General features: G+C 40.8%; 1 protein-coding gene across 1 annotated transcript in view; it reads right to left on the reverse strand.

Annotated features, from left to right (window-relative positions):
- Window positions 1-23,888, reverse strand: part of dntt (deoxynucleotidyltransferase, terminal) — a gene marked incomplete at its 5' end in the record, with an annotated part of 106,654 nt that overhangs the window by 26,616 nt on the left and 56,150 nt on the right. Inside the window, 2 exons of the mRNA XM_080868238.1 lie at window positions 12,655-12,738; window positions 13,083-13,331. Of these exons, the coding sequence (XP_080724364.1) occupies window positions 12,655-12,738; window positions 13,083-13,331 (333 nt within the window). The remainder of the gene's footprint in view (window positions 1-12,654; window positions 12,739-13,082; window positions 13,332-23,888) is intronic.

A 23,888-nucleotide genomic window follows, 5' to 3' on the forward strand; every position in this document is an offset into this window, starting at 1 on the left:
TCTAGGAGGAGTTAGTGCAATTTAATCATTACAGTAAGAAATAATGAACTTAAATATAAAAGGTTTTACCTGTCAGTCCTAATCACCACTAAACGTGCTGTTCTTGCATCAAGTCAAACACAGTTCTTGGATGAATAAGGGTTAAAAGTAAATGAAAGCAAAATCCAATAGTGGTTGCAAAATAAACAACTAGCAACCCGCTCACAGCTTATAACAAAACAGACCATCCCCAAACTAGAAGTTAAATAAAAGAAAGAAGAAAAAAATGAAATCAATTTCTGTATCTGAAAATAGAACACCAAGTGTAGCAATTACTGGAATAATGTTCCTGGGATGCTCTGTTTCCACAGCAGTAATAACAAGTGACTATAAGGCAGCCTGTAATCCTCTTAGTGTGTATAAACATATTGTTTATACCTGCGTGAGATGAGGAATAAATAAACTTTTCCTCTTAGTTGCTTACCTACACTCATCCTCCTCAGCTTTTTCTTGTTCAATAAATGCTACTATTGCTACTGGTTTTTGTTTTTTTTAAACAAATATGGACAATAAACAGGAATAGTTTAAGATATTTTTAATTGTAAAAAACTGAATTCGATTGTAATCTAAAGGTTTAATGAAAACACCAGTGAGATGAGTGTGAATGGTGCCACATTCTCAACATTATAGGTTGAGAAGGAGGACTTTATGTGTGCAAATTAGAAATTGGTTCAGAACCACATTCACCTCAGGTTTACTGTCTTTTCCTAAAGCTCTTCTTTTTATTATCACTTGTCTGCATCACCAGTAAGAAGTTTCTGTTTTACATCAACCAAGGGTTCAAGCTAATAGCTGAACACCAGGTACTGAACTGAATTGGAACATCTGACCTTGGGAGAAAAAAAACATCTTGATGTGTTCTTTCAACAGCAGCTATCAGGTCTATTCATCTACCTCTGTTAATTAAAATTCATAAAAACAGACGTGCCACCAAGGTCGACAAGAAACATTTGCAAATGTGAATAGTAAGAGAACAGCTCACCACCATCCCTGCCACTCACTCCACAAATGCTTCCCTTTAGAAACGGAAAGTTTCCCAACTCTGTTCACCTGCCAGCGGGATGTTTAGAGGACAAAGACCTTCCCGCTCCTCGGCTCAATTGTCTGTCACAAAGCACGTTCGAGCATGTGTGCGTATTACACCGCGGGCCGCCCTGAGGGTCCACCATCGCTAAATTAAACCTCTACTCCCCCTCTCTCTGCTCATGAAAAGGGGCCTCCTTCCAGGCAGCTGCCTGTTCTCACTGCAAACACTGCCTGTGAGCGTCAGCCATCCGGCCAGGGGAGCTTTCAAAACCACGGCTCCCCAAAGCCCAGTGCAATTGCCCTGTTATTGTCCACTCATCCACTGCTCACAGGGTGGAGGAGGTTGGGAGGGGCGGTCAAAAGAGCTGTGAGCACTCTACATCCAAGATATTGTAATTTGACGGCGAGCTTTGTATTAAATTCTGCTCTCACCCCAGTGGTGAAGGAAAGCATGTGTCAGATAACACAACCATCATGAATTTATCATCGCATTTAAACATTTTACGTTTGTCAAAAAGAGTTAGGAGAGCCACCTGCCGAAATATTTTCATTTATGTATATAAACCACTTTAAAAAGGACTCTCCTGTGGACCTTTATACTACTGTTTGTGCTGCAATGCATGTGCAACCCCCTTCCTTTTTTTACACATAAAAATCTATCCTTGAGGAATCCAATAATGGTACAACCAAAAAAGAAATCCATTTGAATTTTTTATGTTTCCTTCAGGTCTTTTGAAGAATGAAGGCCCTCCTGGAGGTCAAAGTTAATGCTATATTTGCAATTACATTACAGCTGCAAAGAAGTTCTTCGTGGACCCTCTTTGGAGTCAGAGCATGTGCAATATTTTTCTAATTAAAGCATTTCCTTCATTTTTCTAAGAGAATGAATTTTGACCTCAGAAATTGCCGGTGAAAATTAATATTGTATGTATGTATCCTCACAGCTCTCATCACAGAAAAAGAAATCATTTAAATTTTCGTATTTTGTACCTTCTGAGGTTGATAGATGAAAGATAAATACACCCTGAAAAGGAAACGAGTGTAGGTGTAAGCCTTTCTTAAATGTTTAACACTGTTATTTCAGTAAAATGATCCCACTGGAGCAGAGATGTACAATATCTACTAGGCGCCGTCTTCTCGTTTTGCTTAACACTGGGTTGGTGGAGGCCTACTGTCCGCTGGAGTGTGGTGTAGAGCTGCTGGGTGTCAGGTAGAAAGAGAATATGAATGGCCCTCTCATATCAGTATCTGTGCTTCAGGACCAAAGCCAGGACATCTATGCTCCCAGCCTTTTGACCAGAACCTCATTAATCACACTCCACACATGACATAGAGTAATTACCCTCTGAGAAAGACACATTCAGACACACACACACGCTCACGCTCGCAGTATATAGCACGCTATGAGAGCACACGCCAAAGTATGCACAAAAAGGCAGAACAAACGACAGTGAGTTTGATGTACATGAACACATTTTTAACAGGTGTACTGTGGTTTGGAGACTGCAAACACGCCGCACATTCACAACACACACTCGGTAATTTCAAGGGTAGATACTGCTACACATAGAGGGGCGAGGGTTTTTTTGGAGGTGTTGGGCTGGGTCATAGATCCCTCCTGCCCAGGGAGGGAGTCAGTCTGTCTAGGCATGATGAAATCCTCCACCTGTCCTCATTCATCAAACCCACTACACATATTAATTATCACAAACCTTCAGACTTACAGCAGAGGACACACACACGCACGCAGACAAACACACACACACACACATTTCCCTCCCCAAACCGCTCCCTCCGACTTGCACCTCAGTTAAAATTCAACTGTGGTGGCGAGGAACTGATGCTGGGTGTAAGTGCCTGTGGCAGTACAAGTCAGCAGAGTATTTTCAGAGGACGACTAGATGTCAGTTAATGCTAGCAGGGTGTCGCAACCCAAACTTGACAGTGGAGGTGCAGTCATATCGATCACACCGGGGTGCCAAAGATTTCCTGTGTTTTGTCCATTTCCCTTCACGCTGACCAATTACTAGAAAACCCAACTGACTTGGCAGCTTCTTTATTGGAAAAATAGGCCTTTTCCACAGTGGGGACATTTCTAAGAAAACCAGACAGCCAAGGATCTGAGACAACTTTTGACATTTTGCAGTAGGAAAACCAAAGATGTGGCACTGATCATTTCACAGTGGATTCACACCAGGAGCAACATCAATGACTTCTCATGAAAGAATAACGCCTAAAACATTACGTGTGTAGAGAAAAGACACCTCATATGGTAAATCAGTAGGTTAATTACAAATTACAAGCACCAGTTACTCATTACTCCTTTATCTAGCTACTTCATTATTCAGAATTCATTTAGGTTTTAGTGAGTTTAACTACACATCTTAAAAAATATCATCACTGTATCTTGTCTTGTTGCAACACTGTTGCATCAGCAAAACTTGTCCCCTGACAGACAGGCACATAAAGACCTGTAACCACAACTGCTTTTTTTTGGACAGTAGGTGTACAATAGCCATAACGATACACACCCACTGCACTGTTGTAGTGATAGCTGAATTACATTTAGGAGTTTCAGTTTGCTACTCCTGGAATTGCTCATCCAAGTTCACTGACACACCAACAAAAAAAAGACCTTCTGGTCTATAGTCGTACAGCATTCGTTAACACAATAAGCAAGTGTTAGCACCCAGTTTGATTTAGGGATTGAAACAGGGCTGCAACAACCACATACAGGTCTCATTTAATGCTACCAAGCTTTACAATGATTCATTAATCTGTAGGACACGCCCATATTTTTTTCAAATCTATTTTCAGAACAAACATTACAAACAAACCAAAGAAGCAAATTGGTACCAGAAGTATTAACAAGCATTAAAAAGCAACCCATTTCCACCAGGAAAAAGCAAAGCTAAGTAAGGGTAAATACAGGACACACACACACACACACACACACACACACACACAACTTTAAATCAATGATACTGTTGCTCACTGGATAAGGAGATAAGAAGCTGTTTGCTAACACGCAGGTTCACCATATCTGCTGAAAAGGCTGTATTATGTCAGTGCATGGTGAAATATTACCAGCACTTCTTCAGAAAGCTCATGAAGGCATCTTTAATTAAAGTGCTTGCTTTCTCTGCCTTGGAAAACAAATCTCTCAAGCTGGATCCAAGAAATGTTTGTCATATGTTGACTGACACAAAAAAACAAAAATAAATAAATAAATTTGGTCTTTGTTATTTACTTTTCTTGCACAATAAAAGCAGGAATAACAATGATAAACTGATCACAACACACATGCCTTGTTATTTAGGAGACCGGCATGTTTAGAAGCTCTCTCCACTGCTCTACTGCTTATGTCACAACGAGTTACAGAAAACCACTAAAAAAAACCCAACATGACAACTCTGTCACTGTGTGTGAAAATGGCATCTCCCCCTCTAAAGCTGCATAATCTCAACAGTTCTTCAGATGTTGTGTGATGGAAACACTGATTAGTTCTGTCTTAGGGCTCTTTATTTCCTTGGACTGTCTGGGAACGAAGAGGGGCAAATGTTTGGAAACCTGTCAAGCTGCCAGTTCACAGGATTAAAAATAAGGGAAAATGTAGCTTAACATCTCAATAGAGCGATGTTTCTTTTAAGAAGCAGTGAAAGTTGCTACTCAGCCCTTCTTTCCAGTGTAGTTTGGCCCGCTGTGTTATGTAAGGCCTTTTTTTTAACCATGAGGAGCTCCAGCTAACAACACCTATCACCTTACATCAATAAAGCAGATAAAGAATGTGTTGTTCCGTTATGTCTAATAAAATAAAATAAAAATTCTGTCTAATAAAACTTTGTTATGGCAAATGTTTGAACCTGGAAACATCTGTCGTGTACATGAACCCTGAATGACTGAGAAAGTTGTGAAGACCTCTCCCACAGTGACTCATGGATTCCCCCTGAGCTTAGTCTTAATTGGGAAGAGATCATTAGCTTGAGCTTCACCCTCTAATCTTTTTTTAAGCATTTCATAATAAGACAGAGACCAGCTTGTGTCCACTGAGAGCCACTCTGAAGCTCGCAAGATTAAAGTCCTCTAAATGACCGCCTTTAGTCCTAAGCACGGATGTCTACCCTTTTAATCAGACATCAGTCCTCATCGCTCCCCTGTTTCCTTGACACCAGTCACACTGGCAGTGCAGAACCTCTCCAAATCTGCTGGCCAATTACAAGGGACAGGAAAAAGATGAAAGCCCTATTACCGCCCTGTCCTCAGCCATACGTCGGACCAATTAACAACGTGAGTGTGGACAAAATAACACAAGGGGGAGGATGCTCTTCCTCTCCTGGTCAAGTCGAAGGCGTGAACACAGGGAACAGTCAGCGTTGTGTGAAGGCAGCAACAAGACACGGGACAGTTAATTGATCTTCATTACGTTAATTATGGTGGAAAAGTGGAGCGTGGAATGAAAAACGGGTCACACTGCTGTACAGTTCTGCCTGGACGTTCCCCTGTTAAGCTTTGTGACGACCTTGAAACTACAGTCCTGGCAAGTGGTGACACGGCTTCAGTGACAGAGTGTGTGTTTGGCCTGTTTTTACCACACTTTGAAATCCTCAGCAGGCTGATGAGTTCCCTTGTGGTTGCATTTTGTCACCTTTCTCACATACTAGAATCTGAGCCTCTGTTTTGTGTTTAACGTACCATCTTAGCGAATCAAACTCCAAAAAGAAAAACCAGCATGCAAGGTTTTTCCAAGAATTACTGTGCGTGCGTGAGTGTGTGTGTGTGTGATTTCCCCCCGTCCACACCAGTGCATGGATGGCTGCACTGTCAGCAAGCCTGGTTCTGCCCTTGCATTTAAATAAACACCATCTGAGTTGGCTGGATGCGTATATTAACTGTCAGGAAGCTGCCACCCAGTGATCTCGGGGACTTTGACCTCTTTCCCCAGGGAGCAGCTGACGGGACGTTGCGGTGACAGGGTGTCTTCCCTGTCGATCTGCCCGCTGATACGCCTTACACCCTTGTCCCGCTTGACTCGCGACTCAAACGGCTTGCCTGTCTCCCCCATGCATTGGAAATGAGCCGCGGGTGCCTTACAGGATGCAATGAATAGTAGCGAGGATAGGATAAACACGAGCTTCGAAGACGTCTGTCATGAAGATTGATGGTTCCCTGGAATTTTTGTTGTCGTCTTGTCAGTACTATAAACTTTTCCCTGAGTCCTTCAGCTGAAGAGTCGTGTCAATCTCTTTTTTTAGGATTATGCTGAGGCACTTGTACTTTTTTAGGAGCGTAACTCAGTCTGAGCTGTGGCTGTAAATCCGAGGTTTGTGTGAATAAATAAAGCCGCGATAGCGCATTTCCTGCTGGTAATACAACGTGCATGTGATTAGGGTTCACAGGGTTCACAGGGTTAAAGGCACAAAGTCATTTTAGGGTTGGTTTTCACTTATGTATGTATTCAAACACCCTCACTTGTTGCTGCTGGCCTGGAAAATGTAAATATAACCCAGCTGTCTGTCACCACTGCCTACCTGCGATCTCATCAAACGTTGTCACAGCCAATTTTCACATGTGGAAAATGACTTCTCTGCGTGCGTGAAACAAACCCTATAATATATCTCACATGCCATGATGGAAGTGGATTCTGTCACAGGTTACTAATTATGACAGCCCATCTTATCATCTCGCTTTTACCACCACCACATGAGACATTCAGCTTACAAGATGAAGCACACCTACTGTCCTCTTCTGTTCTTCCTAAAAGCCAATTAGGTACAAAGTTACAACAAAGAAAAGTTGTTCCTAAGCAAATTTTAATTAGATCTACCACTGTAGGCAAGAAAAGAGTTAATTGGTTGTTAAATTGCATAGGTTATGCTGTGAATTAAGCTTTCCCTCTGCACCGTGCACCTACATACGACTGTGCCAAACATAATGCTGTTTATTTAATTTGGAAATGTGTAAATGAACCCTGAGCTCCCAAATGCAATTACCTTTACTTTAACAAGGTTTTTGCTTTTGTATACTGAAACATTAAGATATATTTTTGCTCACTCAACTTGCTCTGATGAACTCGAATATGCAGCGCGTTTATTTGTTTATGCGTGTGTGATGGAGATGGAGCGCGGCGCTGCATCGAGCCTGCCAAACTCTGCCCACCTCCCACGAAGCGCAGTGCTATAATTAAAAATTGTTGTTCTCGCTCTTGTTCTAACTTTCTTCTTGCTCAGAGAAGAAAACTCGTGTTACAGTAAATAACTTTGAGCTTTCTTCGCTGTAGCTGTTCAACACAACAGCTATCATCCACACTGATCACCATCCAAATAAAAATCGTTGACCAGTGAAGTGAGCAACAGTGTAACATCGTCTCATTACAATACAGCGTTCTGCTCCGTAAGCTTGGGTGTTGCTGTTTGTGTAGATGATACTTTTGATCACTTTGACTTTTTTATTTTAAAGTGCTTCCAAATGGAAGTTTAGATTAAACCATGGTTGTGTGCACAAATTGCACAAATTGCATTACATGTATTTCCACCCAAGCACATCAAGTCTTCAGACAAAGCACATCTTTGTTGGTGTTAGCAAACAGGATCAAGAAGTACTCATTACACCAGCACAGCAGCAGACCGTTGAAATAAAAAAGCGGGCACAACACAGCAAAGACCCATTACAGGCAAATAAATCAAATTCGGCTTATGGTAAAATAATGTTGAAGCTATGGCGTACTGATGAGGTAATTTCCCTTTTCTTCAATTTTATGTGTCGACAATTACAGTTAATATGATAGCCAATATATAAACGACTTCCAAAGCAGCTTGACTGATGTGCACAATATAAAAATGTAAGAAAAAAAGCAGAATGAAATGATTTGTGAATTTCATAGAGCCATATTTTGTTCACAATAGAACACGGAAAACAACTGAGAAAATGTAGCAGCAACATCTCCTGGAATCTGGGACAACAAAAGGCTGAAACGTAAGTGGTGCTAAAAACAACAGCAAGAGGAATGTTTTGTAACGAGTTAGGCTAACTGCCAACAGGTGAGTAACATGATTGGGGGTATAAAGAGCATCTTGGAGAGGCAGAGAAGTTCACCAAGTTCACCAAAAAAATAGGTGTCATCGAAAGATTCAAACATTGGGAAGAAATCTTTGTGTGCAAGGGACAAGGTTAAATATCAATATCGAATGCCCACAGTTCTTAAAACATTAATACAACATTAATAAAACATTCCTGGATAATTGAGAATGCATCAAGACGAACACAAAAGGAAGTTCACAGCTTTTAGCAGCTCCCCCCCACCAGACAAACAAAGAGGCAGTTGGCAGTTAGAAATCAGCAATCCTTCACACACCCCCACTCCCCTCCAGAATTCTCAGGTAACAACCTAATTTACATATGAATGACTAGCCAATTTAGCTTCCACTTGGCTGAAGCTAAAGCCTAGCTAAAAGCCTACCAGCCATTTGGCTGGAAGGCGGGTTTTAAAGGTAGAAAGTTAGAAGCCTGGGACTTCCAGTAGCTTAAAAAACAGGCAAGATTTTAATGTCATCGAAGTTCTGTTGTTGCAATCACTGCACAGGCTCAGCAAAACTTACAGAACACAGTTTGCTTTGCTATCCACACATAGAGATGCAAAAGAAGAAGCCATATATGAACAAACTTCTTGGTGCTGCATTAGTTCCTATGGAAGCTTGTAAATCTGAAAAGGCGCAACAGCATGGCTCTGTTGTAGAAGAGTCCAAGTGCCGAACATTCTGCCTGCAATCCAGACCTTTCACCAACTCAAAACATTTGGTACACCATAAAACATGGTAGCAACTCAGTACACTTAGACATAGTCCAAACCACCTGTTGAAGTTCAAACCGAGCACTGAAGTAGATGTGCTTCAAACAAGTGCCACTCCTGTCAGCTAACAGGAAACTGAGGCTGCTGTTCAAGTGAGCTCACCAAAATTGGACAATAGAAGACTGGGAAAATATTGCCTGGTGAGTCACAATTTCTGCTGTGATGTTCAGATGGTATGCTTAGAATCTGGCATAAACAACATGAAAGAATGGATCCATGTTGCCGTGTATGAACCACTCAGGTGGGTGGTGCAATGATGGCACATTTTATTCCCTTCAGTACCAGCTGAGTGTCATTTAAATGAAACAGCCTGTCTGTTGCTGGCCAGGCTCATCCCTTTATGACCAACGTCCACCAATTTTCTGATGTCACAAAGCTCAAATCATGTTAAAGCTACAATTCTGCCTGGTCAGAGTTCAATTCATCTAAAACTGGTTTCTTGAACATAAAGCTAGTATTCAAATGGCCACCACAGCAACTAGTTACATCAACTTGCTGAATCTATGCCACAAAGAACTGAGGCAGCTCTTAAGGCAAAAGAGGGTCCAGTCCAGTACTAGCAAGACGTACGTAATGAATTTTCCTGTGAGCATATGCGTTTGCATATATAAATGAATTATGCAAACTGATTTTCTAAGTAGATAATTGATACCAAAAAAGCTTATCTCACTTTGTGTAATGATATGGCTGTGATGGTTATTGCTAGAACTGTTAACTTAGCTGGAATGCTAAGGGGAGACGTTAGCAGAACAAGGCATAACTATTGCAGGTAGTCGACCAGCATTTTGAGTTTCTTATGTTTTGGTTTATTTTTCCATTATGGATTAGCTCTTATTCTCTGGTGATACGGTTTTGATTATAATTATATTCTGATTCTTTAGCTATCTGATGATGATGATGATGATGATGATGATGATGATGATGATGATGATGATTATTATTATTATTATTATTATTACTGGTTTAGGTTTTGTTATCTTGCCCTCATGTTTAGTTTAGGTTGCCTGTGCTCCCACTTCTCTGTGTTCCCTCCGTCTGTCTATGGTGTCACACTGTCTGCTTGTGAATCTGTCTGTTTAGTTCAGTGTCTTGCCTGGTTCTGTGTCTGAGTTTCCTGTTTTATTCTGAAGGTCTTTGTCTCATGTGAGTGTGTTCCGTTTACGTTTCCCCTGTTCCGTCAGCTTTGATTTCCCCCAGGTGTGTTCCCCTCCTGTTGCTCATCCCTTGATTGCTGCTATGTGTATTTAGTGTCTGTGTCTTCCCCTACTCGGCGGTGTCGCGTCGTTAACGTCTGTTCATCCTCTTACCCTCAACTAGCTGTGTGTTCTGCTTCCATGTTTCTAGTGTTTAGTCTCCTGCTCCAGTTTAGTATTTCTTTTCCAGTGTTTCAGTCCTTGGTTCCTCTGTTCAGACTTTTGTTTGTCTTTTGGTGAGTTTAGTTAGTATGAGTTTTTTCCCAGCAACAAAGCTGCACTTTAAGTTTCACTTCCGTGTCTGAGTTCTGCATTTTGGGTCCACCACTCCTGCTTGCCTGCCTGCCACACAGCAATTCATGACTAATAGTCGCGCAACACATGATATGTACAAGGCACGCACACAAGCAAAGTTAATTTTTTCAGCAGAGTTTCCAGTGTTTTGAGTTTGTTTCACTAAGGCATCTATTACATACATAAATACTTACATAAATATTTTTTTTATAAATACACTAGTTTGTATGTGCACATGACACACTTATAGCAACTTAATTATCATGTTGTTTACTCAAGTCTTAAAGGAAATAATGTTTTACTTTTGTCTTTACACAGATTTCAAGTTTAGACAGCAAATTTGTTTTTAATCAGGCAGCCCTTCTCTGAATGAGTTTTTATCAGAGAATGCCTGCCCCAGCCTCCACAGTCTCCATCATTTCACCCTGATCAAAACACAATTTTCCTTCTTTAGTTCTTTGGTCCTTCTTTAGTTTGGCCTATATTTATATATTAGTGCATTGTTAGAAGATCAACCAACCTTGTTTTGTGTGGGTTTTTTTATTTGTTTCAATTGAATCATGCAAATTTGAGACTGATTCCTTTGCTTCTTCAAAGACAATACTTAATGTCAGTTCATAAAACCTGTGCACAGTGCTTTGTGAGACAAAAAAGACAGAAAAAAAAACTTCCTTTTAACAGAGAGAAACCTCAGAGGGAACCTGGCTCAGGGAGGATAGCCATCTGTGTCAAACTGCTGCAGTGAGAGAAAAGCAAGGAAAAGAAAAGAATAAGATACAATTTAACAATGGCTTCGTGGTTAGTAATTAAGTCTACTCACTGCAGTATTAATTTGGTTGAGACATCTCTTTGCAAACAACTTACAGACAAGCTGTTTGTGGTTGTCTTCTAATTAAATTTGCAATTCATCATGGATATTGTGGGCAATGTCAAAAACACCCAGAGATTTTTTGTATGCAGAATATTAGGACATAATTATTATTTTTAAAAAGACATTTAAACTGAGATGAGTTAAAACAAAGAATAGAAACACTGCACGTGAATTTGTTTCATCTTCAACACTGGTTACGCTAATTAAGCAGTTATGATACAACTAATGCTAAGAGATGGTAACCGGTAGATTGAATAGTGCACTTTAGGGTGTCCAGTACATTGCATAGTAACATGCTGTGCGTCTTAGGTTAGAGACGTTTGACTGAACTCATTTGTTTGACAGTGTTATATTTAAATAGCTGTCTGTTTTAGAAAACCTTGTATGCACAATTAAAACTATCGTATTTCAAGTGTGGTCTGCATGACTTTAACTTTTATCTGTGATCAGACCTAACACCTCTTTATGGGCTGTCTTGATTATAAGAAATAATTCAATTGAAATTTTAATTTCTGTGCCGATGTCCTCCATGGTGACCATTCTTTACAAAGATTTTGAAATGCAAGGGAATGACACACAAATCTCTTGACCTTTGATGTCTGAGTTTAAGACTTGGTAGTTATTTTCCAGGACAGTTAAATGTTAATTTTTCACAGAAATGAATTTAAGACTTTTGAAATTTGCAGGAGACAATATCCAGGACTAAAAATACCTAACTTACTTTCTGCTGTTTTCTAATTATATGACTTGTAGCTTACACAGGATGGGTTTCAGTCATGTCTACATCACATACTGTCACAAATACTGACACTGCTCTTTGTTTATCCTTTAGATAAATGATTTACAGACCCTGCCTTATGGTAAAATGCCACTTACCTGCAGGTGACAGAAAAAAGAGGCATGCATTATATCACATTCAAAACGGTCGGTGCAAAAAGTTGAAAAGACCTGCAAAACGCAAATCAGTGCATTTCCCCCTCATTTCAGAAATGTTCTGTGAAAACTCAACATCTGTAGTATCGCAAGTAAAAGATGAGTTGCTGAAGAAGTGGACGCCTTCTTACAGGGGATCAACAGCAAAATAAGCTGACTGTCAATGCGTCATAAAGCTAAATATTGTACATGTGTGAATTAACTACTCCAATCCATTATTGACATTAAAAGTAAAGTGCAGTTAGAATTTCTTATTTTTACAGTTATTTACCAAATATTTTTTTAAATGAATGAATAAATATAAATCACTGATAGAATGAATATAAATGCAAAGCACTTCATGGAAATGTACTAGGTTTACGTTGATCATGCAGTTGAATCATATGTTTATCATAAAAATGCCCAAATTTAAAATTATCAGCTAAAAATGAAATGTTTTAATTTAAATGTACCTTAGTTTTGTCATACAAAGCGTGATTGTCCAACAGCATTCGCCGCTCCATTCGAGCAAACCTCCTCAGGTCTCTCTCAAACTGCTGTGAAAGGAAGAATCGATAGTCTGAAATTAAATACCTATTTTCCTTGTCAGCCATATGACTTTAAAAGGAAACAGCGATGTCTAAATGCATTTTGTATTCCTGGAGGACTTCTATGTCTTTTCATTATTGTTATTAGCAAGATGGTTATAGGATATGAGACTTTGCTGATATGAAATCATATTTTCATCATGTACACTTGGCCTTAGATACCAAATTGTGGTTTCAAATTGTGGTTCAAGCACCTCTAAGATGTACTGAATAACTACTAGTACATTTCTTTCTACTCACACCTTCTTCCTGCAGCTACCTAACTTTCATTCATTCTCTATAATCCTTCTTACCCTGGAGCCGCTCCAGCCAAGAAGAGTAAAGGCGTAGCGATCCACAGGTGGAGACACCAAGTCCACGCGTACAGCCCTCCAGCCTCTCCTGTCTTCCTCAGCAGTTTGGAGACCTCCCTCTACTTGGCTGTCCTCCAGACGCAGGATCAGGAAACACTTTGCAAAGTGGTCCATGGCCTCAAACCTGCGGCTGGGAAGCTTCGACTCATCAAAAGTAGAGGCCTGGTATTCACAGTAGAGAAGAATGCCCTGTAGAAAATAAAATAAGGATGTGTTCACCGGTCTTTTCCATCTGCTTCTCAAAGATACAAAACAGTTTATAAAATGTCATCTGTAATATCTTAATATGTTGACCCGGGCTTCAGAGCAACCAATACGTGCAGGCGATGTCTAAGATGCATCGCTTGCACATGTTGCAGGCTCACTGAAATAAAATAATAAAGTATTATTCTAAATAATCTGATGATTAGATGTGCAGGATAATTCTGGTTTATTTCATACAGAAATCTTAATCTAGAAATATTTTGCATAAAATAATATTAGCATGACCTATAGAACCACAATGGCCACATTAAAGGAACATTCACTGAAGTGAAAGAAACCGAACTATTAAAAACTCTAAGACTGACATAAGAATGTAACATTTGTAGTATTTTATCCCCTTAGTCCTAATACAAAGCCACATTCTTGTCAGAATAATAATAATAAGAATAATGTCTTGTCAGCGTTCCAGTAATTAAGACGCACGGACATAAAAGCCTCCATTATTATGTGTTCCGCTGACTGGCACGAGCTATCGAATTTTGTAATTTGTATTTTAAAAAGACTCAATTACTAGAATCCTGTTCAGTGTTTAAACCTGGATCAAAAAGCACAATTAGAGTGAAATGCTTCAGTTCACGGTGAAATGTTTTTTTCTTAATAACCAACAGATTTTTTTTCCCCGTGCAAACTTCTCTGTTAATGTAGATAAGCTGGAGAGTTTTCTAATATCTTTGCCAAAAAACAGTTCAATTTGTGTTGATATAATTTGGTAAAATATTTAATTGGAAGATTTTGCTGGTGTATCATTGACAGCAGTAATCGCATCCCTGTCTTACCAAGAATTGAGTCTTTAAGCATACTGAAGCTATGAAGAGAGCCAGGTTTCATTCCCAACTCTTCAAATAAAGATATCAGATCGGGAATTTGATGTGACATTTTCCTCATTCGGTATTATTTAGCTTAAAGAGTTCCATATTGTGCATTGACCAAACTCTTTTATTTTTTCAATGCTTTACCGCCACCATATTTCTGATATTATCAAAATGGTTCAGCACAGGGTGAGTGAAGTAGTTCTCTCTGAAATCTGAATGAAATTCTAACAAAAAGTATTGCTTTACATGAACGACTTGCTTCAGAACCTGATTCTTCATAAAAGGCTGCTTAGACACAGGCCTGAGGGTATTGAAAAGACTGAGTCATGGTAATGTCTCTTTAAGCAGTGTTGGATTTTTGCTCTTCTTAAAATAGTGAGCTGAGGAATGAGTATATTTTTCTTGACATGACAAATTGCTGCATGCTCACACTTGATGTAAATTTCACACACAAGTGTTGAAAAATATAGATGATAGCCATGTGAAACTGATGGCCAGAGAATAAGAGTTAATATTCAAAATGACTGAAGGGTCATTCACAAGAATTATTAGTAGTGAAACTTGCACACAATGATCACCTAATGGGTCTTCACCTAAACTGTGATCAATGTCAGGGTCGCATTTGTCATTTTAAGGGAAGTAACCTATGAACTCCTGATTTGTTAAGTGTCTGTTGGACAGGCTAAACATTTCTGTGCAGACCGGATTATTAAAAATTGTTTGGCCCATAAATTTAGCAAAAATATATATGGTCCCCATAGAAGGAAGGCAAGGCAAGGCAAGGCAAGTTTATTTGTATAGCACAATTCAACAACAAGGTGATTCAAAGTGCTTTACAGAGACATTAGAAACAAGAACAAATAAAAAGCATGATTTAAAATTGATTAAAACAAGCAAATAAACTAACTAACTAATTAACAAACAAACAAACAAACAACAGTATATAAAATCAAAACAGATAAAATCAGAACAGTAGATAAAATCAGTAGTTAAATGTAAGTTTTGAAATTTAAGCTTAAAGTGTGGATTTGGTGCTTTATTCAAATGCAGCTGAGAACAGGTGAGTCTTCAACCTGGATTTAAATAAACTGAGTGTTTCAGCTGATCTGAGGCTTTCTGGGAGTTTGTTCCAGATATAAGGAGCATAAAAGCTGAATGCAGCTTCTCCGTGTCTGGTTCTGACTCTGGGAACTGATAAAAGACCGGATCCAGATGACCTGAGGGATCTGGATGGTTCATACTGGGTCAGGAGGTCATTGATGTATTTTGGTCCTAAACCATTCAGAGCTTTATAGGCCAGCATCAGAACTTTAAAGTCTATCCTCTGACGGACAGGCAGCCAGTGTAAAGACCTCAGAGCTGGACTGATGTGGTCCACTTTTTGGTCTTAGTGAGGACTCGAGCAGCAGAGTTCTGAATGAGCTGTAGTTGTCTGACTGATTTTTTAGGTAGACCTGTAAAGATACTGTTACAGTAATCAAGCCTACTAAAGATGAATGCATGGACTAGTTTTTCCAGGTCCTGTTGAGACATCAGATCTTTTATCCTTGATATATTCTTGAGGTGATAGTAAGCTGACTTTGTTATTGTCTTAATGTGTTTTTCTAAGTTTAGGGCTGCATCCATCACTACACCCAAATTTCTCGCCTGGTTTGTGGTTTTTAGATGTATAGATTGAAGTTCTCTGGTGACCTGTAATCGTTTTTCTTTGGCGCCAAAGACTATTACCTCAGTTTTGTTTTTGTTTAGCTGGAGAAAATTGTGGCACAACCAGTCATTGATTTCCTCAATGCATTTACCAAGAGCCTGTACAGGGCCTCGGTCTCCTGGTGACATTGTGATATATATTTGTGTGTCATCTGCATAGCTGTGATAGTTTATTTTGTTGTTGTTTATAATCTGTGCCAGTGGGAGCATGTAGATGTTAAACAGAAGGGGTCCCAAGATGGAACCTTGGGGAACTCCACATGTGATACTTGTCTGCTCAGATGTGAAGTTACCTATTGATACAAAGTATTTCCTGTTTTCTAAGTATGTTTTGAACCAGTTTAGTACAGTTCCTGAAAGACCTGTCCAGTTCTCCAGTCGTTTGAGTAATATGTTGTGGTCAACTGTATCAAATGCTGCACTGAGATCCAGTAAAACTAGGACTGACATTTTTCCACTGTCTGTATTCAGACATATGTCATTAAACACTTTGGTCAGAGCGGTTTCAGTGCTGTGGTTCTGTCTAAAACCTGACTGGAAGGCATCGTAGCAATTATTCTGTTTTAAGAAGTAACTGAGCTGTTGAGAAACTGCTTTTTCAATGATCTTACTTAAAGGAGGACGAATCGTAATGACTTTGGTGAGCTCTCCTGTACCATCACATCCATTAATACAATTTTCTTCCTCAAGCCAAGATGGGGAAACAAAAAATACATAAGAAGCAAGAATCATCCCACTGACCTTTACAGAACCACATGAAAAGACATGCAAAACACTTGAAATTTCCTGACATGACACATTATGTTCTTAAAGTGGTACACCTTTGTGTTTCATGTTTCACAGTTTATTGCCAGCAATGTAAAGATTTAAAATTGCCCCATCAGATTAGCTTACGTTCACATCAAGACAGCAGTGATTGAAAGAAAATAATTCTTACCTGGAACTTAAATCAGAGGTAATAATTGAATGTTAAGCATTAACCCACATAGCAAAATTGGTATGGCCCAGATCTGGCCCACACAATGTGCTTACACATGGCCCACATACCGCAAAGAGTGACGGCCCTTTGGTGGCCCAGATCTGGTTTGCCAGAGGTGGCCCACACATGGGCCAGCAAAAGGCCAGTTGCAAACACACTGCTGGTTCTGTGCTGGCCCATGTGTAACCTCTGGCAAACCAGATCTGCGCCACCAAAGGACCGTCATTCTTTGTGGGATGTGGGCCATGTGTAAGTTGTGTGCAGCCACGGGCCAGTTGCAGACACACTGCTGGCCCAGAACAGTTTCAGCTCTGGCCCCAGATGTCAGCCTAATGTGTACCTTAATCAAGCCATGTAATAACAACATGTGCCAGAACATAATAGTGCAAAAGTAACATGAGGAAACTCTGTTCAGACAGTGAATGGACTGATTCCTATATAGCGCTTTTCTACTCTCATGGATTATTCATCATTATTAAGTGCTCTACACAACATGCCACAGTCACCCAATCACACACTTTCTCTAACTTGAGTGCTTCCTAACTACATTCATACACATTCACATTCTTGAGATGTAGACGGGAGGAGCCAGTGATTGAACCACTCATAAGCTACAGCCACCCAGTGCTAAACATGAGTAAACCCTCACTAGGTTTTGGATAAAGTGTATACTCACAAACCTGTCAAACCTGCATTTGAAAGTTGGCTACCATAGCAGTATAGTATTGCAACATGGCATTTGGGTCTTCTAACTAAAATAAAATTAGGAACATAAATAGTGCCATCATTGCCAGACCTGACCCACATTTGGTTGACATACACCCTGCCATGACACCAGTCAGTCAGAAGTGCCAGCTTGATCTGGGCCAGACCTGTTTTCTATGAGCCTGGGCCACATAAAACAAACCACAGTCGGGCCAGATGTGGCATGCCATCACATAAACAGCGCCATCTGTGCCAGGCCTGGCCCATATCTGGATGACATACCACTTACATTGCCAGGAGTCAGTCAGCAGGACCGGTTTGACACCAGATCCGGGCCAGACCTGTCTGCTATGTGGGAAATATGTCTGTTTTAAATAATCTAATAGACCAGACTGAAATGACAATTTAAAACCAATTTGGTAAAGGGTGTGAAGTACAGTGATTCTATGGTTTTGAGCAAACCAATTTAAGGTTTTAATGGACAGAATGCCATGAACATTGGTATAGTCATTCACAATTTCCTTAAATTAAATGTAAATGCCTCTGAGATTTTCTGACTTCTGATGCCAGCGTGATGAGTTAGAAGTTACGTGTAATTTCCGTTCAGAAACTGTAAAAGGATTCACATCAGTGCGATCTTTACACCCACTAAAGATCGCCATTTATTGTGATGGTGTCAGCAACATTATCATGTAGTGTCAAATGTTGTGCTGAGGCATAGTCTCACAGGGCTTAGACCAAGTCAAATAGCAGTCAAAGGACACATTTGGCCCCAAAAACAGAATTCAGTGGTTACAATTTCATGGATTACCCTTTTCATACATCTTCTGTGGATTTAAAATATACTCATAATACTGGAACATTTAAAAATGAATAACTCATTTCCATTACAAACATTACATTAAGTAGTGGCAGTTTAGCACAAATAAATGGCATAACTGGGAAAACCTCACAAATCCTAAAAACCTGAGGTGCCCATCTACACTAGTTCTTGTCCGTCAGTTCTCCAAGTACCTTCTAAGTGTCCTACTTAGGGAAAAGTTCATTCAAGGCACATTCTTGATGCATTGGGATGCTAGCATCACATGTTGATTGTCTGTTTTTGTTGTTGATCTGAATAGTTACATATCAAATGTACTCTTTGTACACATATGACTGTGTGGCCACTACCAGCTCCACCACCATCATCAAGTTTGCTGACGACACCGTCGTGGTGGGCCTGATCTCTGATGACAACGAGACGGCCTACCTGAAGGAGATTAGGAATCTGGAGAACTGGTGCCAGAGGAACAACCTCCTTCTAAACGTCAGTAAGACAAAGGAGCTGATAGTGGACTTCAGCACTAAGCAGGAGAGGAACTACCAGACCCCCGTCATCAACGAGTGCCCAGTGGAGAGAGTGGACAGCTTCAAATACCTCGGAGTTCACATCACGCAGGACCTGTCATGGTCCTGTCACATCAACACCGTGGTGAAAAAGGCCCGACAGCGTCTCTACCACCTCAGACGCTTGAGAGACTTCCAACTGCCCTCCAAGGTGCTCAGGAACTTTTACTCCTGCACCATAGAGAGCATCCTGACGGGAAACATCTTAACCTGGTTCGGGAACAGCACCATGCAGGACAGACGAGCTCTACAGAGGGTTGTGCGGTCAGCTGAGCGCACCATCCGCTCCGAGCTCCCTGACCTGCACTCAATCTACAGCAGGCGGTGCTGGACCAAGGCCAGGAAGATCACACCACCACACAGTACTGACCCACACATACAGTTCTTACACACACTGGACATTCTGGACATTATTTTCACTTCATTACTTAAATCACGCTGCTGTTATTGTGTATATGCTGCTGTTATTGTGTATATATTTATTTATATTTCTTCATACATTCTTATATAGTTCTATATTGTGTATTTTGTTGTACAGTTATTTTATTTTCAACTTTAATTTATATATTTTATCTTATTCTCCCAGTTAAATTTACCCTTCATTCTAATTTGTGTTGTACAGTTATTTCATTTTTAACCTTAATTTATATTTTATTCCTTCCTAGTTAAATTTACCCTTTTTAATTTTTCATATTTATTTCCTATCTTATTCATAGCCTTTTCCTTTTTTGTTTTCTTTAGGTCACGAGCAGTTGTCCAAGCATTTCACTACATATCGTACTGTGTATGACTGTGTACGTGACAAATAAAATTTGAATTTGAATTTGAATTTGAAATGTTTAAAAATCTCAAAAGGAAAAGAAACAGAACTCTAAATCTGTATAATCTGACGTTAGACGAAATCCTGAGAAATTGGTTGTCATTGTTAAAAGAAATAAAACACTGCATCATCACCAAGCCTGTAAAGCTTCTTCTTTCAGTCTTTTGTTCCTGCTTTTAAATATTTACATTGATTTATTGAAATTTATACTGTACGATCAAAAAAAAGCACTGACTTTGAGTTGTGGTAATCCATCAGGTTAAAACTCATAAAATAATTAGAGAATGAAATATGTCTACTGGTTAAACTGAGAGTCTTAGTGTGAAAGTCTCAACTGTTTCAATAAAGCTCTAAAAAGTAGCTCTAGAAGGTAACAGTGGTCGTGAATGTGCACACAGGCTTTCATCAGTAAAGCTATGAATACCAGGGAAAGAACTCGGGCCAGTGTGTGAGCATGTTTTCAGACTTGTCATGGGCCTAGAGAGTGCTAAAAAAGGGGGGATGGATGAGTGTAAGACCCAATAGAGAAACAAGCTTTCAGTCAGCAATAGTAGATGGCTGGAGCCCATTCTCTGGTAAATGGCTCCACTCCTTAGATAATGAAAATCTCTGCCAAGTAAGATGTCAGTGCGTTGAAGAGAGAGGATCACTGATGAGAAACAAAGCCATAAGAGTAGAGGAGAGTGAAATGGAGTGAGTGCAAGAGGGTTGGAGAAAAACGAGTAGATAGGGGAAAGAAAGAGAGGTAAAAGACAGATAGTCCATGAATTGATTTCCCGGGACCTCGCCCTGGCCGAATTCGCTTCTCCCTGGGTGTAGCAGTGTTAAGGCGATTAAGATTACAAATTGTCAATTTAATTCCAGCACCCAGAGTAATTGTTGGGATACTACTCTCCTCTCACTGGCCATAAATTTGCTTCACTCTCCTTAAAGAGCAATAATTGGGGAATAGAGTGCAGTGAGCAGCCACTCTGCCTGTCCAACTGATGACTGAGGTTAATCACGAAACATTAAACACCTTGTCAGCATAGCCCAGATAGCCATTACTAAACAATCCTGCCTGACCGCCGAACGGCACGAGTTATCAGACGAGGACAGCTCTCCCCACGGGGGCCACCGAGATGGAGGGCGCTGAGGTACCTTAGGTGGTGACACACCAGGGAGCAGATCTCAAAGAAATCACCCTTTTCCTCTAATTATCTTTAGGAGTGAGCTCATGTGTTGTGCAACTGCAGGCAAAAGAAATCTACGATGTCACCCGCTGCTGCACCCCTGGACCGCTCTCCCTGTGCAATTACAGATAACCGCTCGCCTTCTAATAAAAGGCACGGACAGGAAAGTTCCCTTTCCATTTAGTAATAGCTTAGCTACAGGCAGTGACAGTTCTCACTTGGATAATGAGGGCAGAATGACAGCATAAAAGCACTTAAATACTGACTAATCTGAAATTAAAATCCCCCTGAGCCACACTTGAGACGAGCTGTGGGAGAACGTCTGCAGCGCATCTGATTCAGGAGGCCGCAAATGTAGGTCACTGATTCCGACCCCTCCTGAAAAAAGAAATTTTTTTCTCCAGCTTTGAATCACGCTGATGCCTTCAGAGAAAGCATTAATGAGCTATGGTGACAGTTGCACAGACCATTAAGTACCTGAATGCGGATGCCCTTCGCCGGATGAGGTTTGCGGCCCTGCTGCCTACACACATGCAGTACAGTACAGCGGCACTGATTTCTCTCACTCTCTCCCTTTTCAGCCTGACACGCAGACACACACAAATCCAACATAAAAACAGGATGTCATGAAGTTCCCCGTCTCAGCATCGCCGGGGGCTGTTTAGCCCAATAGCGCTCTGTAATCATCTCCTACACAGCAGGTACTGTCAGCGAGCATCTGAGAGTAAGCTTATTCCACTAGAACTGTTTACAGAGGGAATTACAGAGGAGGACAGCAGGGAGATAATCTTTCCCCTGAAAGCTTTTGCCTATGAGCACTGGGTGGAGGGGGGTTCAAGTGAACATGACTTTTGAAATTGTGATCAGAAGGTTGAGTGTTTTCTTGAGAGTGTGATGAGTGGACGCAGAAGCCACCTGCATCCAGAAGACAGCAGCATCCTTATCGGGCACACTCTGATCTCATCTTGCATTCTTTCTGACTCGCAAAAAAGAGACATCAAACCCTGCCTTCAAGTTGCAGATTAGCGTGTTAGCCAGGACCATCTGAAATGCACTTTGACTTTGATACAGGGCCTCACCAGAATGAAAGAAACTGATTTGTGAAATGAAAGCAAAGCGGTTTGTTCATCTGTCCGCATGTGCGTCCTCTCAGTGTCAGTCGGAGGAGCCATTACTGATCCAATTTTATTTAGATCTCAAAGTGACTAAGCCTCCGTGACTGCCGAATAACCTCGGCCGTATGGGCAGCTCTGTCTGAATCACTGATTTAGCCACAGGGAAAACTCTCCAATTACCAAGCATGCTGACCAAACACAGAACAATAAAGCCTTAGTTGAATGGCATCATAATGACTGCAATGCATGCAGACCTCAGCCTTTGCAAAGCAGTGCTTAAACAGTATTTAGAGACAGAAATGATAGATGGACGAAGGATGAGGCATGGCCCTCTCCGTCTCTTCGTCGCTATAGCCGGGGCCAAGCTGAATCTCATCTGTCTGCCACAGAAGCTGGTGGCTGACCTTGCTTCTGCCCCCAAGTTATGCTTTCAGAATTTCAGCAGTAGAAGGGGGTGGGCAATGAGGGGGGGGAGGGAAAAAATGATGAACCCCTTTTTACAAGGACGTTTGGAGATGGATGTATTTTTAACTCCCTTCAGGCTGTGGAGGGGTGCTGGATGAAGGGGGGATGGGTTGGGTTCCAGGGGCTGCCTATGATATTAGGCCTGAGTGAAGACATGTCTGCCCCCAGGGGCTCGATTGCAGATGACAAGGTTACACGACTTAGAGTCAACCTCTGCTACCTCCACTTAATCACTGTCTCTTGTGTCCTCGTCCCTCCAGACGGTCCCCTCTTCATCCCCATTCTGCCCACCCTGCTGAGAAGAAAGCTTCCGGTCTTATCACGCCGTCCCTTCTTGGCTTTCTAAAGCCTTTTCTAACACCTGCCCTTACCTGCCTAATTCACCGTCTCACATCCATTCTGCCTCCTATCCCCGTACATTCGCACATCCTTTCACACCTTCACCTCGCTGCCTCTGCCTATAGTGGATTTAAGTGGCTGCAAGTGGTGAGAGCTCCGCGCGATAACATGCAATAAGTAGGAGGTAATTATCGTCAGGATGGACCTCTGAAGGAGTGCAGAGATGCGGAGGTGGGGATGGAGGAGGGTTGGAGGGTTTGGAAGGGTTTATTTTTAAACCCCAGCTATGTCAAAAAAGAAGTCAGTGACTAGACTAGACTAGAACAGGCAGCGTGATTCTGCTCTTTATCAAACACTCATCTCTTTTTCATGACCCTCTTCAACTATGCATTTATGCAAGGTTGAAGACAGTGTTGACAAAGAAAAGTCCTTCCACAGCCACATTTTCTTGCGCTGCCCGTTTTTATCTAACCGGTCTAACCAACACTGTCCATGATGGCCTTTTACAGATCAAGTTTTTCTCCTGCATGTGTCACCCTGCTCAGAGGAGAGGTATCTGCCTGCAATTATACTAATAGGGACTTTTTAGCAAGCAGCACTGAAGGGAGGCATAATGACTGGGATGTCATTTAGTCCTGTTAGTAGGAAATGTTTTCTTGGTGTTTTCATGGGCAGTGTCTCTTTGTTGGGGAGTATCAGACAAAACACCTGCAGCAAAACATGCAATTCAGCTAACTCAGCTTCATGTACAGCCACTGATGAGACTACTGTATGTACTCGACATGATTTTTAAACCAAGACAGAACACCACGGATTTCATTCATTTTCAGCTCAATAGACTTAATATATGTGTTTTTGATGGGGGATAAAAAACAATAACATGTTTGACTTTTATGCTTCAAACCAGCAGCAATCTCTGGGGTTGACCAGAATATAGCATTAAGGAAATGCCAAGACCTGCAGTTCCTTTAATGGCCACTTG

The sequence above is a fragment of the Rhamphochromis sp. 'chilingali' genome, assembly GCF_963969265.1.
Source record: "Rhamphochromis sp. 'chilingali' genome assembly, chromosome: 20".
In the NCBI taxonomy this organism is placed as follows: Eukaryota; Metazoa; Chordata; class Actinopteri; order Cichliformes; family Cichlidae; genus Rhamphochromis; species Rhamphochromis sp. 'chilingali'.